Source organism: Zalophus californianus, chromosome 1, assembly GCF_009762305.2.
Source record: "Zalophus californianus isolate mZalCal1 chromosome 1, mZalCal1.pri.v2, whole genome shotgun sequence".
Taxonomy (NCBI): domain Eukaryota; kingdom Metazoa; phylum Chordata; class Mammalia; order Carnivora; family Otariidae; genus Zalophus; species Zalophus californianus.
The window spans coordinates 75,992,785-76,008,490 of record NC_045595.1 but is presented as its reverse complement, the minus strand read 5'-3'; the positions used below and the strand labels follow the sequence as shown (position 1 = coordinate 76,008,490).

The 15,706-nt window shown below is 38.8% G+C and overlaps 1 protein-coding gene and 1 non-coding gene across 8 annotated transcripts in view; one reads left to right on the top strand and one right to left on the bottom strand.

The window, feature by feature from the left end:
* NEK10 (NIMA related kinase 10) overlaps window positions 1-15,706 on the bottom strand; it is a 242,807-nt gene that overhangs the window by 93,375 nt on the left and 133,726 nt on the right. For all 7 annotated transcript variants that reach the window (XR_004819457.1, XR_004819456.1, XM_035723283.1 and 4 more), the window contains exons 24-25: window positions 3,363-3,492; window positions 2,753-2,823 (exon numbers count right to left, since the gene is read on the bottom strand). Coding sequence is in view for 5 of the 7 variants with exons in the window: in XM_035723283.1 (XP_035579176.1) it covers window positions 2,753-2,823; window positions 3,363-3,492 (201 nt within the window). In the remaining 2 variants the exon portion in view is untranslated. The remainder of the gene's footprint in view (window positions 1-2,752; window positions 2,824-3,362; window positions 3,493-15,706) is intronic.
* Window positions 7,839-7,942, top strand: LOC113923405. Its single transcript, XR_003520323.2, has one exon. It is a non-coding gene; the product is annotated as a U6 spliceosomal RNA (small nuclear RNA).

Below are 15,706 nucleotides of genomic sequence, written 5' to 3'. Positions count from 1 at the left end.
GTCATTCCATTTTCCTTCCTGTACCCCCAAACTTGTTGACTCAACTTCCAAGCCACCATGGAAACAGCCCCACTTCTCTCCATCAACACCACCACCACTGCAGTCAGAGTCTCCATCATGTCTCAGTGGACTGCTGGACCTACTTCCCCTCCTGCCCCCATTCCCTGCTGTCTATTCCCCACAGAACAGCCAGCATGATCTTTGCTACAGAAGAAATTTTCACTATATCGCACTTGTAAATAACCTTTAGTTTTCTCCTAAGTACTTGAGATAAATATTCAAAATGGCCTATCAGACCTAGTCGATCTGGCCCCCATCAGCCTCTCCAGCCCTAATCATTGTTTGGCTATTCTCTCCCTGAATCATTGTTTGGCTATTCTCTCCCTGACTTAACATGCTACATCTTCAATTTCTCTTAGTTCCTCAAACTAATAAGCTCTATGCTGGTCTATGGTATGCTTTCTCCACACTTAACTATTTGAGAATTAGTGGTTGTTCAGGTCTCAGATTATATGTTCTTTCTTCATAGAAACTTCCCAAAGTCCCTAGACTAGGCCAAGTCCTTCTGGACTCTCTCATTGCTCCCTTTACCATTCTTCATCCAATTTATTATTATTTGTTTTATATACTTAATTCCACAAATAGCAACACTACTATTATTAATAACAATATCTAATTTTATTGAGGGTTCACTAAGTGCTGGGTACTGTTCTAAAAGCACTAGAAGCATTATCTTATTTAATCTTCAGAACAAGCCCGTGAGTAGTTACTATTGCTACCCATACATCACAGATGAGAAAAGGAGGTAGGTGGAAGAATACGGATTAAAATCCAGCTGATTCCAGAACCTATTAACGTTCTTAACCTTTCCATGTAATGTTGGTACCTGACTCCTCCACTAACTTGTTAGCCCCAAGACACATGGATACCAATAGCCAGGGAGGCTGTCAGAAGCAAATTATGGTCCTGTTTGCCCAGTGCCACAAAATCAGAACAATGTCTCTGTACATTTTCTCTGTACCAGCCCTCCCCTGCTCTTTGTGGTGTTCAAATACCTATGAGAAGGAGAAATTAAATAAGTAAATCTGGTATTCTTGTCTTGACATCTCTGGAGACTTCCTGGATTTTTGAGGGGCTTTCCAGAAAACAAATAGCAGAGAACAGGACTAAATTGTGGAGATGAGAAATTTAAATACATTTGTCTGGATTCATTACCAACAGGGCACGATCTAATATATGCAGAATTCAGATTATTCAGAAAGGGGTTTCAGCTCATTTCCCATAATATTAACAGTGATAATTGCCAATATTGCTTAAGAGTCACCATTCACCAAGCTCTGTGCTAAGGGATTTTTCTAGTTACTTTGTATAATTATCACACCAGCCTGATGAGGTTGGTATTATTACAATCCCCTTTTTACTGGATGAGGAAACAGAGATGCAGAAAGAATGGTCAAATGTTTTTCAGAGTCTGCAGTTAGTGAAACTCAGCCCCGGCTGGGCCTAGGCCCCTTAGAACTGTAGGACAGCATTGTGCTGAGCAAGGAAAGATTCAAGATACAACCCTACAAATTGTGAGGAGTACCTCTTAATGCAAAACGATGGGCTGGGAGGTGAAAGTGAAGGGAATACATCTCTTACATCCCATCAGAGGTAGTGCTAAGTGCCAGGATAGATACAGAACCAAATTTAAAGGGAATTGGGAAGGAGAATGGATATTCTATCTGGGGTGACTCTGGGATTTCTATAAAAATAATAAGGATTTGACTCAGATTGATGGGGCAGGAAAGTAATCTTGAGCCAACTAAGGAATGTACGTTGGTATAGAAATAACAATCAGTCAGAAAACAAGTCATTTATTCAGATCACCAGTATTTGTTAAGGGTTGATCTTGTCCCAGGCACTGCTCTGGGCCCTGAAAAGCTATGAACCAGACTGGAAAAGTTTCTGCTGTTGTAGAGTTTTCCTTCTGGTTGGGGACGAGACAGGCAATAAAGAAACAGGTCTGCACACACACGCACGGGTCTAACATGCCAGAGGGAACATGTTTAACATACCAGAGGCAAGAGAAGTCCAGGAAAAGGGAAGAGCAAAGACAAAAGGCCAGAGGCAGGCGCATGCCAGGACTCGCAGGGAGCTCCCTGTGGCTGGCAGCGAGGGAGCAGAAGAAAAGTGGGAGGGAAGGGTGACAGGTCAGCTGGGACAAACCCTGTGAGGTCAGAACTTTGCAAATGCAACAGGAAATGACTTTCATTAAACTCCTACTATACTGATGGCTGGAGCACTTCTTTCTGACTTTCTTTGAAAAATTATTATACAACATAACATTACAGTTTAGAAATAGAAATGAAAAAGTGCTTGCAATTTTATCATCTAACATGGCCTTTTTCAGTTTCCTATGTCATTGTCTAGCCTTTTCCGACATCCCTGTATATATTTACAGTTTTTATCATAGTTACAAACAGCTCTACATCCTGTTAGCTTCTTATCATCTTTGTTTTACAGGTTGATACAAAGCCTTCTGAATAATCATTCTAATGGCTGCATAATATTTCAAGTGCATATCCACTTCCTCTTGGACACACTTCAGTGGCTTCCAGATGGTCACCATTACTGATGATGCACAAATATTTTTCTAGGTTTGGATTATTTGGGAGCCCTTCCACTTCATGAATATTTACATGGTAAATTCGTAGAGATGTGATGTATTTCTTGGTAATCTCTATAGGTTTGAAATTGTGAGACTAATTACCTGCTGATGGTACCTGTCACTTTCTCAGAGTAGATGCCTTCTGGCACTGGTTCATAAACCGCCTCCACTATCTGTAAAACAGACAGACTAGCGTGATGGACGTAAAGAGGCCATTAGTATGTACAATACTTGGCCACAACATGAGAGCTACTCAATGAGCATTATAACCATGCACAAATTTTAATCAGAAACAGAAACATCCCAACAAATAAAAAATTAACATCAATTAAACAGCTCTTGAGCACAGATTGTATTCTTCAAGCTGAGTTAAAGTTAGCCTCAGATTCATAATAAATGATGTGTAGGATAATATAATGTGCCGATTGTAGGCAGTCCAAACCACAATTAAAAATAAAAGACCAAAAGTAATTTGATATATTTATTTGTATAATTTTCTATGATAAATGAGGACAATTAAAGGGGGAATGCACCATAGCACATGATGTATATTTAGAAGAAAGGGAAAAAATGAACTGGATCATGTGGCCAATAAAACAATGCGCCTGCTTTTAATTGACGGTTTTTTAAAAATCACAAATGTTCTATTTAGGAAGGGAAGGAATGGCATTTTTAGCAACACAAGACCCTTTTATCTCCCAACACTGCTTACTTTTGTAGCCAGGGAGAGCATGTTGGTGCTATAGAAGGGAGGATTCAGAGTTGCCATCTGATAAAGGATGCAGCCGGCCGCCCAGACATCAGCCTTCTCCCCATACGGCTCACTCTTCAGTACCTCAGGGCTGAATTAAAATAAGGGTGTTAATAGATACTGAAAAAGGGAGAAGAAATCAGCACAGAAAAGGAGTCCAATTTTCAAGCAATAGTTGGAGATATGCAAAAAAAGAATTGAAACTCTTCCTCACTAATTCAAGTAAATGTATTAAAAAGTATCTTTGAATTCTCCCAGACTCAGATGAATTAAGAAGCATAATCAAACAATTCCATTTTAAGCACTAAATATCAATGAACCATATAAATATTGCCTATTCAGTATCCAAGGAAGTTTTATTTCCAGAAACAATTACCCCTCTGTGGTAGATGGAATTGTTGGCCCCGGTTCTTTACTATTCCGAAGATTTTGTGCATCTCAGTCTTACAATGGCCTCTTGGTGGGCAGTATTCATTACTCACCCCTGCCTCTGGTTTTGTTTTGTGTTGCTTTGGCTAATGGAATATGGAAATGTCAGTGAACCAGACCAGAGCTTTGTCTTAACAAACACTGAGGGCTTTCATTTGTCTTCCTAGGAGATTCTGTCCATTACCAAGAGAAGAACATATCCCAGTGACTGCTATCCCACCAGCCTGGGCCCAGCAGAAGACACGTGGAGTGGATCTAACCCAGACAATGCATAAACTTACAGCCTAAAGGAGAATTGCCCAGAAGACCCAGACATGTGAGTCTGACAATAAATGCTTATTGTTGAATGCCACCGAAATTTTTGTGATTTGTCAATCAGCATTATTATGGGAAAAACTGACTGATACAGTACCCTCCCCTTTGCTATTCAACTCCAGCCTATAAAGCAGGAAGAAGACCATATTTAAATATGTTGCAGAAAATGACAACATCCATCATGTTCATGTCTTCTGAAATTGCCTTTCCAATCTGGACATGGAGGCTGTCAGCTTTTAAATAAACTTAAGCTGTGAAAATTTATGGGTTTGACTTTTTTTTTTTTTAATGTGGAGGCAAGTGCAGTTTCCCTGGATATTTTGAAGTAATAGAAGTTTCCTCTATCATATTTGTAGAATGAAACTCAGCAAAGGGTTGAAAGCATTTAATACCCACATGTCCTAAATTAAGTAGTTTAGCAATTTAGTTCTACGATATGTATTTAGGGCTGTGCTCAGCCCTCTACATAAATAGAGTAGGGATTATGGTTAACTGCAATGGTGGATTAAGGTATAAAGAAACTGACAAACTGATATTAGAACAGAGTAGACATAAATCAATGTTGACTATTAAGAATAATCAAGGAGTTGCTATTTTTGTGAGATTATGAAGAATTTCTGGTTTTAAATTTACATTATGTGCTTGCAGAGGAAAGTACGATTTCTAGTGCTCTCAGCTGAGCATTTTCATTTTTGGTATTCAGCTCAATAATATGACAATGGGGGGAATTGGAAATGAAATTTCCAGAGCTCTATTCTTCTAACTGTATAAAAAGTGTCTCCTGTTGTCACCTGGTCAACTGTTCACATTAAGAAATGCCTTAACAAGAAATAATGTCCTCTACAGAAAAAAAAAAAGTCTTTGGTTCCCCACAGGCAAATTTCTCAGGTTTTAATCTATAGAGAACTCGGAGGATTTGTTTCATATTTCCAAAAGCTCATGAAGCAGATGCTATGACTGTTCTACCCATTTCCCCTCAGACCATTTTTCCATTTCCTGCTCCTGGTATGCTTTCACTCTCAACAGCCAGCATCTGTATTTCTTTGGAATATTTCTTCTGAAAAAATAATTACTCAACCTGGGGGAAAACACTTGTAAGAACAGAGTTTACTCAGTTGATTGTTCTCATCATTTCACCTCCTCCTCCTTCTCACTGAAGACCACAAACTCCTCTTTTTCCCACAGCTGTGCCCCTTTGCACTGTGGCTTTGCAATTCCCATTAAAGGAAAGAGTCTATTTCTCTACCCCTTGAGTCTGGACTTAATATGACTTGCTTTGGTCAAGAAGATACCAGCAAAAGTGATACAAGGAGAGACTTACTCTTTGGGGCTTTCTCTTCCTTCCTGCTCTTGAAAACCCTATGAACACAACCAGGTGACTCAGCCCAGGTCTGCCTGCTGGATGATGATAATATATGGCCCAATTACCTCCACCACCACTACCCATAGACAGTCAACCACAAGACCTGTGAGTGAAGCCATTGGAAACCAGGTGACCACAATGCATACTGAGCCCAGCCAATACTCTGATCAGCAATCCTCACTGGGACCAGCCCAACTGGCCAACACACAGTGTATTGATTAAAAAAAAAAAAAAAAGTTTATTGTTTTAAGCCACTAAGTTTTGAAGCAGTTTGTCAAAGTTAACTGATATAATAGCTCTCATCAGATTTTCAAAGTTGTGCATGAGCCCCTTAAAAAAGACCAAGAGTTACTTCTCTGAAAAGGAATAAGAAAGGGAAATTAAAGACAAAGAACACGGTTGCCAACTATCACTTTTCTTCTGGGATAAACTTCAACTATCCTCTAAGGTAAGAATTTCATAATTACAACCAAAAGCAATGACAAACAGAACACAGAGTCTGATTTCTAGAAGGCACAACAAAATGTTCTGTTATGGTCTGAATTTTGTCCCCCCCAAAATTCATATGTTGAAGTCCCATCCCACTACTTCAGAATGTGACCATATTTTAAAGTAGGATCGGTATGAGATGATTAAGTTAAGATGATACCACTAGGATGGGCTCTAATGCAATATGACTGGTATCCTTACAAGAAGAGGAAGAGACACCATGAGCATGCATATACAGAAGAACAACCATGTGAAGATGCAACAAGAGGGTGGAATCCTGGCATCTGTAAGCCAAAGGAGACAGGCCTAAAAGGAAATTAAACTGGCCAACACTTTGATCTTGGACTTCCAGCCTTTGGAAAGTCTTTGGAAAATTGTGAGAAAATAAATTTAAGCCACCCAGTCTGTTTGCATTTTTGTTATGGCAGCCTTAGAAAACTAATGCAGGTTCTATGAGAAAACCTAGTCATGTTTTTTCACCTTCAAAAGAACCCAGCCTTTTGGAAATATGGCTAAAGTCACTGATTCAGTCACAACTTATAAATATCATATAAGTTTTTTGGTGGTTATTATTTAGAAAACCCTTGAAAAATAATTTGTTGTCTTTCCAGTTTCTCTGCTTAAGGTGAGCCCAACCACATTTAGAAAAATATAAAGATTTATAGCTAGCAATGCTTCATTTAGAGGAAAGAAGTTAAAATAGTATAACACACACAATTTAAAATGGGTTTTCATTTTTCCAAACAAAAAACATTATTCTGTATTTTAAAAACGGTTATTCCTATGTGATCCAGTCATGTAAAATCTTTTAGTGATAAAATAAAACATAACTTAGGTGATACTAAACAAAAATAGGGGCTCTTTTGGCAAAGATTAAAATATTTACAATTAGGTGTGTAAAAATTACATCCATTGTCAGTTATACATCAATAAAAAAGTATTTATTTTTATTATTGCTGATCTAATGTACAACATGTTGACTATAGTTAATGTATTATATACTTGAAATTTTCTAGAAGTAGATCACAAGTATTCTCATCACACACACAAAGAGATAACTGTAATTGATTTAAATAAAATAAAATTTCAAAAAAGAGGTAACTGTGAGGTGATGGATATGTTAATTAGCTTGATTGTGGTAATTATTTCACAATGTGTAAGTACACTGAAACATCACACTGTACACCTTGAATATATACAATTTTTAATTTTATCTACCTCTTTAGTTGTATATACCCCTACAGAGTTGGAAAAAAATTTTAAGTGAAGCCATGGGTAGTAAAGAGATAAGTGGGTGGTAAGGAACAATGTGTATTTATTATAAATATTTTAATGAATAAGTAAACATAACTCAATCAGCAGCCTTTGAGATGAGGCTGGACACTAAACATGACCTCTGTTTTACAAAGTCATAAATTCACAAACTGATACTGAAAATAAGGTAGAAGAAATATGAGGCTGGAAGGATGCTTAATCTAATTTTTTTAAAAAGATAAACTTTTCATTTAGATTTTAAAATTCCACCACTAGCCCTTCACTGATATATCAACAATTAAGTTGCTATTTGCCAAGAATTCTTATTTGTGAAGTGAGGTAAACAAGAAAAACAGTGGACCTTGATGTCTTTTAAAACATTTTAAAATATGAATATTTTGATAACTCTTAAGTAATTCAATAATAAGATGATTTATGAAAGTTTGGAGGGGGTACTTTTTTCCTTTAAACAGACCAAAGTAAATGAAATTAGATAACAGATGTTAAAAGGTTTTGTGTGTAGGTAAGTATATTCTTCTTTCCTGCAGTCGTCATATTATCATGTTTGTTAAAGTTTTGATTATTGGACTCATTTTGTCAGCATATGTACTAAATTAGAATGATGGAGTAAAGATTAGCCTGACATCTGCACAAGGATGACATGCAAATTTGTGAAGCATACCATGTTTTGGAAACAGTAAGATGACAGGCAAAAGGTACTGTACATTAGGACTATCTGCTAGTCAATAAAGTTGTTTCCTCTAGGGGTAAAGAGTAACAATTCTGATCCTGCTATATATGTATCCTGGAATTAGCAGATGGCAAAAGCCAGACTTCTCCCTGTTGGAGAGGGAATCTATAGATAAGCAAGGAAAGAAGTAGGTTAGATGTACTCTACCACAGGGTATTAAAATAGAGTTGGAGACAACACCTTGAACTCATGTTTAGCCTATTATTGATGCCTGTGGTTGCATATAGAAATAGTTATAGATACCTGTATGTACACAGGTCAGTATACACATATATCTCCTTGCTTGCCAGGCTGAAAAGGCCTAGAAATGACAACATCCCAGTAGCAATGAGCGCTCTTAGCACCAGATTGTGCTTTCTTTCTTTCTCTTTCTTTTCTTTCTTTTTCTTTCTTTCTTCTTTCTTTCTTTCTTTCTTCTTTCTTTCTTTCTTTCTTTCTTTCTTTCCTTTCTTTCTTCTTTTCTTTCTTTCTTTCTTTCTTTTCTTTCTTTCTTTTCTTCTTTTCTTTTTCTTTCTTTTTTCTTTCTTTCATTCTTTCTTTTCTTTCTTTCTTTCTTTCTCTTTCTATATCCCTCTCTCTCTCTCTCTACTCTCTCTCTCTCTCTCTCTCTCTCTCTCTCTCTCTCTTTCTTTTCTTTCTTTTCTTTCTTTCTTTCTTTCTTTTCTTTCTTTCTTTCTTTCTTTCTTTCTTTCTTTCTTTCTTTCTTTTCTTTCTTTCTTTCTTCTTTTCTTCTTCTTTCTTTTCTAAGAGAGTGTTGCACATGAGTGTTGGGAGGGAAGGGCAGAGGGGAGAGGGAGAGAGAGAATCTTGAGCAGGCTCCATGCCCAGAAGCAGAGTGCAACACGGGGCTCCATTCACGACCCTGAGATCATGACCTGAGCTGAAATCAAGAGTCCTACGCTTAACCAACTGAGCCACCCAAGTGCCCCCAGATCTTGGTTTTTAATACCATTCTCTAAGAAAAAGAATCAGGAGTCCTTGGAGAAATGGCCTGATTCTAGGACTGGGGGCAGGACATATATACTAAATGAGCCTGGAGCATCTTGTATTGCCAGGAAGTTAGTGTTCAAAAGAAAAAAAAAAAAACTTATTAATGATGACGTTATGTCAAAGGGGCACAGAACAATAACCTAAAGAACTCCCAGTGGCCAAACGTGGAACAATTTGAGCCGTAAGATAAATAAAATAGTACATTAGTCAGTTTGAGGTACCATAACAAAAGACCATAGATGGAATGTCTTAAGCAAGAATAAACAGGAATTTATTTCTCACAATTCAGAAAGCTGGGAATCTAAGATCAAAGTACTAGCCAATTCTGTCCCCCCATAAAGGGCCCTCTTCCTGGCTTGCAGATGGCCACGTTCCTGCTGTATCCTCACATGATTGGGAGGTGGAGGGAGGACTGTGCTGGGGGGTGACTGATCTTGTTATAAGAACACCTATCCCATCATGAGGGCCCCATCTTCCTGATCTCATCTAAACCTAATTACTTCACAAAGGCCCTTCTCCAAACCCCATCACAGGACCTTCAGAGAACAACTAGTTTTCACCTAAAGCCAGGAGGTGAAGTTTCAGAGGAGAGAGACTAAGAGGAGACTGCTAATCTCAGAAGGCATTCCAGGGGGTTGAAGTAGAAGAGCAGGGCAGAAGGAAAGGAATGGTGGTCAATGACAGTCAGTGGAGAAGAGACCCAGGGCACAGTCAGGGATAACAGCACTCCCATCCTCTCTGACAGCAGTGGCCCAGCTGGGTCCTTGAGCCTAGTCTCTCCTGCTCTAGGCCACCCTCTCCACAACCACTAAAGTGACCTTCCCCTAACAGAAAGCTGATCCCTTCACCACTTCCAGGGAACAGATCATCTTCTGCCAACAGATCACCATTGCCCTGTGAGTCGCACCCATTAAAAGCAACAAAAACAAATAATGTAAAATCCTTCCTTGACCCCAAGTCCTCCTGTAAGTACCACCTTTTTCTTAATTTCCAAGCAAAGTCTTTTGAAAGAGTAATTTCTCTTTGCCCTCTCCACTTCCTCACCCCCCATCCATCATTCAACCCAACCCTAGTCCAGCATCTATTCCTGTCTTGCCATCATTGATAGGGCTCCTCCTTAGAGCACCAGTGGATTACTAATTGCCTCAGTTGTTTTAGGTGACTTCCCTGCAATTTTTGACACTATCAACGGAAACATGTCGAGACATTATTTTTTTTTCATTTATTCAATAAATAGTTACAAAGTACCAGGCACTGTTCTATCTGCTTAGAATACATCAACAAAGGCACTTGCCCTCATGGAGCTTACCTTCCAGTAAGAAACGGGGGTCAGGGAAGATAAAAAGCATAACATAACTATGAAAAAGTAAATTACATTACATAGTATTTTAGTAGGTGATAAATGCTATAGGAAATAGAAAACTTGGATTAGAATAAAGGAGGTCAGGAGTGGGTGGGGGGAGGCAGGTTGCAATAATAGAAAGTGTAGTTCCTCTGTCCTCTCAGTTCCCATATAATGGTGCTTTTCTCTTTCATCCACGTGTTAAATGATGTTTTTCTTCTCACTCTTTACTCTCTCCTTGGACAATTTCTTTCACACCCAAGGCTTCCATTAAAACCATATGTGGACAATTCCCAGATCTAATCACCATCCACTTGCGGCTCAGGCACACACACCTCATCCTGTGGTGGCTCTGTTATAAACCACTGATTCTTAGGATAAAGTGCTAGACTCTGAATGATTTGTCTATTTTACCAAACAGAGCTGAGAACCCAACCACTGTCAACAACCTTCATACTTTCTGAAATTTCTTTTTTGGGGGGAGAGGGGGAAAAGGGAGAGAGAGAATCTGAAGCAGGCTCCATGCCCAGTGCGGAGCCCGACATGGGCCTGATCTCAAAACCCTAAGATCATGACCTGGGCTGAAATCAAGAGTCGGCCACTTAACCAACTGAGCCATGCAGGTGCCCCTCTTGAATTTCAAGGGCTGTTTCTAAGGTATAGCAAAAGGGCCAAGGCATCTCTGCAGACAAAGGCCAGAGCTTCTGTATCAGGGAGATAGTCCCAGAGAGCCATCTTAAACTCTGGGGTCTGTTTTCTTCATAATTCCTGGTGGGACCTGTGACTATTTTTGCTCCAACATTACCTCCTGAGGCAAACATTTCTTTTTGTTTTTCTACTTCCACCTCTGCTTCCATTTGCACTTCAAACAATCCTTTGGTTTTTAAAGATGTGTGTGTGTGCGTGTATGTGTGTGCGCACGCATGTGTGTGCGCGTGTGTGTGTATGTATGAGGGCGCACACGTATGTGGGTGCATGGGAACTTTTTCTTAATCTGAGAGATTCAAGGCTGGCTACTCTGCATCCCATTGAACCTTTCTGATCTCAAGATCCAATGTTTCCACAGCATCTGCCACTTCAGATTTATCCCCAGTTCCTGGTGTGTCCACCATTACCACACTAGTGACCCACAGATAAACTTAACCTGCCAAATGCTAGTACTTGCCACAGAAGATAAACTTATAGTATGTGACAGCTGTGAGTTCATAAGAATGAGCTTATATATAGCACTAATGAGCAGAAATTCTAGAGCTGAGGGAGATTCATTTGTTGAAGGGCATGTGAAATTAAGAAGAAATTAGAATTTTTAGAGAAATTGAAAAGCTATTATTGAGAAAGTATCTCATTGGCAACATAATGATGTTGCATCTTAAAAGTGGTGTTGGGAGACGTCATAAAAGAAAATTTTGCCTAACAAATATTAGAAATTACTAATAACAGAATCTTGAGTTGTTTAGGACACAGTTAAGGCTAAATGTTTAGAAATAAGTTTCTTTTATTAAAATAATTCACCCAATAATATTTGCTTCACTGGGTAAGGATAGAAAGGGATTTTTGCATCCCACTGCAATTTATTAATTCTAAGTCTATTACAAAAGTACGTTTAGTTCTCAGATTCTCGCTATCAAACTTTCATCTCCCTAGACTGCCTTAAAGAAGAAGGAGAAAGATAATGAATTTATGATTGTTAAGTGAAAAAGAAACAAAACTGTAAATTTTAAAAGACTATAAACTGTCTTGGAACATAGGATCCGAGATTTGCTCACTCAAGAAGGCAAAAGTCCCTATGAATTCATGAGGATAAAAATCTGAACTGAAGTGACATAATTAAATATAAAGGCCAATAATTATAGTTTGTTGAGACTGAAAAGCAAATTATGGTCTATCTTAGAATGATTTTATATAGAATGTTTAGCAATAATAGGATGGATAAAGTGCATGCATGCACACAAGTACGTGTGTGTGTGTGTGTGCATGTCGGCATATGTTTATGATTGTTGGAGGTGGGTAAAATGTTTCTGAGAAATAGCTCACAAAAACAATCCCTATGGTGGGATAGGAATAAACGAGAATGAATGGAAATGAGGGAAGTTGGGAGAACCCAGAGGAAATAAGTGGCTAGGGGCATTTTCTGGAGAATGAGCAATGTGACACTCAGATAGCAGTGAGATGAGCAGAGCTTAGCAGAAAGCACTCTAGGCAGAATGATGAATGCATTTGCAAGATCCTTCCATGTTCTGATTTTTTTCTGTGGGACGCCTGGGTGGCTCAGTTGGTTAAGCAGCTGCCTTCAGCTCAGGTCATGATCCCAGGGTCCTGGGATCAAGTCCCGTGTCAGGCTCCCTGCTCAGTGGGGAGCCTGCTTCTCCCTCTGCTTGCAACTCCTCCTGCTTGTGCTCTTTCTCTCTCTCTCTGACAAATAAATAAATAAAATCTTAAAAAAAAAAGAGAGACCCTACTTATTAAGTACCTGCAGGCATAGATAGAATATGGTCTAGTCCCTCTAGAGTCACAGAAGTGAAAGGGCATTCTCATCATCCCAGTGTTCCCCACTATGCAAGGGTGAAGGGAGTAAAGAGAAGGGGAGACAGAGACACGGGGGAGCCGCCACTAATGCAATGGCAAAGGAAACAGGGAGAAAAGGAATTCCACAGGACTGATTGGATGGGAGAAAGGGAATAAGGGAAGGGAAGACCCCTCATTTCCAGGCTCCCAAGTGTCTAGCTTGAATGATGGGCTGGGTATCAGTATCATTAACCTAGATACAGGTGGAGCGGGTGTGGGGAAAGAAACTAGATCAATTTGGAATATAGTAATTCATGCCTATGTGATCCACAGTTGAGGATAGCCAATGGGTAATATCATTCTGGATATTAACAGTCACTTAAAGTCTTATCCTTAGAGGTTCTGAACCTTGGTATCACGGAAATGTTCTCAGTTCATAGAAGCCTGCTGCCGTTAAGCAGATAAACAGATTTGATATCTAAACAGTTCCAATACTGTTCTAAACACAAACTTCTTATAGAGAGAAAAGAGAATTGGATGACACAGTCAAGAACCATGGAATAATATACTCTGCCTGAAGAAAACTGGCTGCACCTTTATCACAAATTTTAGGGCCTGCCTGCCCCTAAGTTGCGTCTAGGATTGGCAGCTTTAGCCAACAGAAATCCAAGACACTCAGTTAAATTTGAACTATTAAATAATGCAATATTTGGGGACAAATTTAAACTAAAAAAATACAATACCTGGGACACAAACTGAAAAAACTCCTTGTTGTTTATCTGAAATTCAAATTTTATTTGGCATCCTGTATTTTATCTGGCAACCCTAGTTGCAATGTTATTTATGTACTCTCCATTGTCAAGTCACCCTTCTTATAGAAAGGCATACAAAAAGCTATTTACATATTAAGTATGGTTTTCTTCACTTTATAAAAATAATGAAAGCAGTTTATTTATATGGGCATTTGGGACACTTCTCAAAAAGTATTGCATTTCCCTCATGTTGCATGTAGAAATGTATTAATGTGTCTTAACACCAATGAAATCAATGATTAGAAACTTCTTTTAAAGTACAAAACACAGGGGCACCTGGGTGGCTCAGTTGGTTAAGCGACTGCTTTCGGCTCAGGTCATGATCCTGGAGTCCGGATTGAGTCCCACATCGGGCTCCCCTGCTCAGCAGGGAGTCTGCTTCTCCCTCTGACCCTCTCCCCCTCTCATGCTCTCTCTCTATCTCATTCTCTCTCTCAAATAAATAAATAAAATCTTAAAAAAAATAATAAAGTACAAAACACATATGAATATATGAAATTAAATCCAGACCCCAATGAGCATATCTTATCTGTAAGTGATTTAGTTAAATAATAAATACACTGGACTATGATTCCTCCTAATAGCCTCATTAGTTCCAAGGTTGAGGTAGGCCATGACTGGTTTCTAGATGTCAAACCTTCGCATTGGGTCACCTGCCTCCTGTGGACTGGGTTTGGGGAGATGTATGATTCAGACCCCCAGGCAACATTTTATAAGCTAGAATGGCAAGACACTCACTGGAAGAGTTATCAATATACTTCGCTGAACGAGTGGTAATGACTCTTAAAACTAAAACTGACCCATCATTTCACTGACTAATGCAATACTTCTTTAAACCAGGGAAGCATTTATATGTAATGTATATAAAACTCACGATAGTACAAAGACTAAATAGATTGATGCTGCCTTATGCAAAATAGGACCTATGAATACCAGTGTGGCTGTCGATCTGCCTTTAATTGATGTGATGTTTTAACTGGAAAATTAAAAGTCAAGTTAGACTCAATTTTCCTTTCCCCACTAGGATCCGCGGACACTGCCCAGGTAGCACAACTGATTTCAGATCATTTTATATGACACTGCAATTTACTGCATTGCAGAATCTGTTCATGAGATAATTATGTGCAAGTGTCATGAAAAATTTTATGTGCTGTACAAGTGCAAAGTGCCATCATCATCATCATCCTTTATTATATAGGGAAATCTGGCACCTTTCATGAGGGCTGTGTCAATAAGTGGGTTAGGAAAAAAACAGGTATCACAACAGACATGGTAGTGAAGATGGGACTGTCATATTTCTAAATCCTGAAGACAGATGTCTGACTGGACAACCAAATGACTATTTGACCTTTGGCCTATTCAAGTCAAAGTCAAATAGGCCAAGGACTTTTACCACTTTCAGTGAAAAAACTTAGTAGTGCTGACCATGCTGTCAGGCTATCTTTTCCACCAGGTCCAATTTGAGAAAAGTATGTGTGATCTCGAAACACTAGTGGTGGCCTACTCTCACCCTGTTGCAGCTATGTCAACCTCCCTCCAGATCTTTGCCCCTAGTTCATAGCAACACTTATCTAGTATGTTCACTCCCTTCACCACCAAGGATTACCAGCCTTTAACATATAGATCAAGTTCTACCTATTGCATGAAACCTTCTTTTACTAAGCCAGCAAACACAAATGGCCTGACACCAAACTGAAAAAGCACTACAGCCCATACTCTTCCCTAATCATACTTCCATCGACTCAACAAATATGTATTGAACACCTACTATGTGCCAGGCACTGTTGTAGATGTTGGGACATAGCAGTGAATGAAATACACCAAAAAATTCCTGGCCTCATGACATTTACATTATGCTAAGGGAGACAATGAGCATAAGTAAATAAATACAAATTTATTAATTGCTATGAAGAAAATAGATGTTATTTAAAAGTAAAAGTATATTTCATGAGTTAGCATTTAACTGTTCTGTGGCATCAAGCAACTATTTGACCTTTGGAGGGTCTCAATTTTCTCATGCCTATAAGAGAGATTTGTAAGATCTATTCCTGTTTT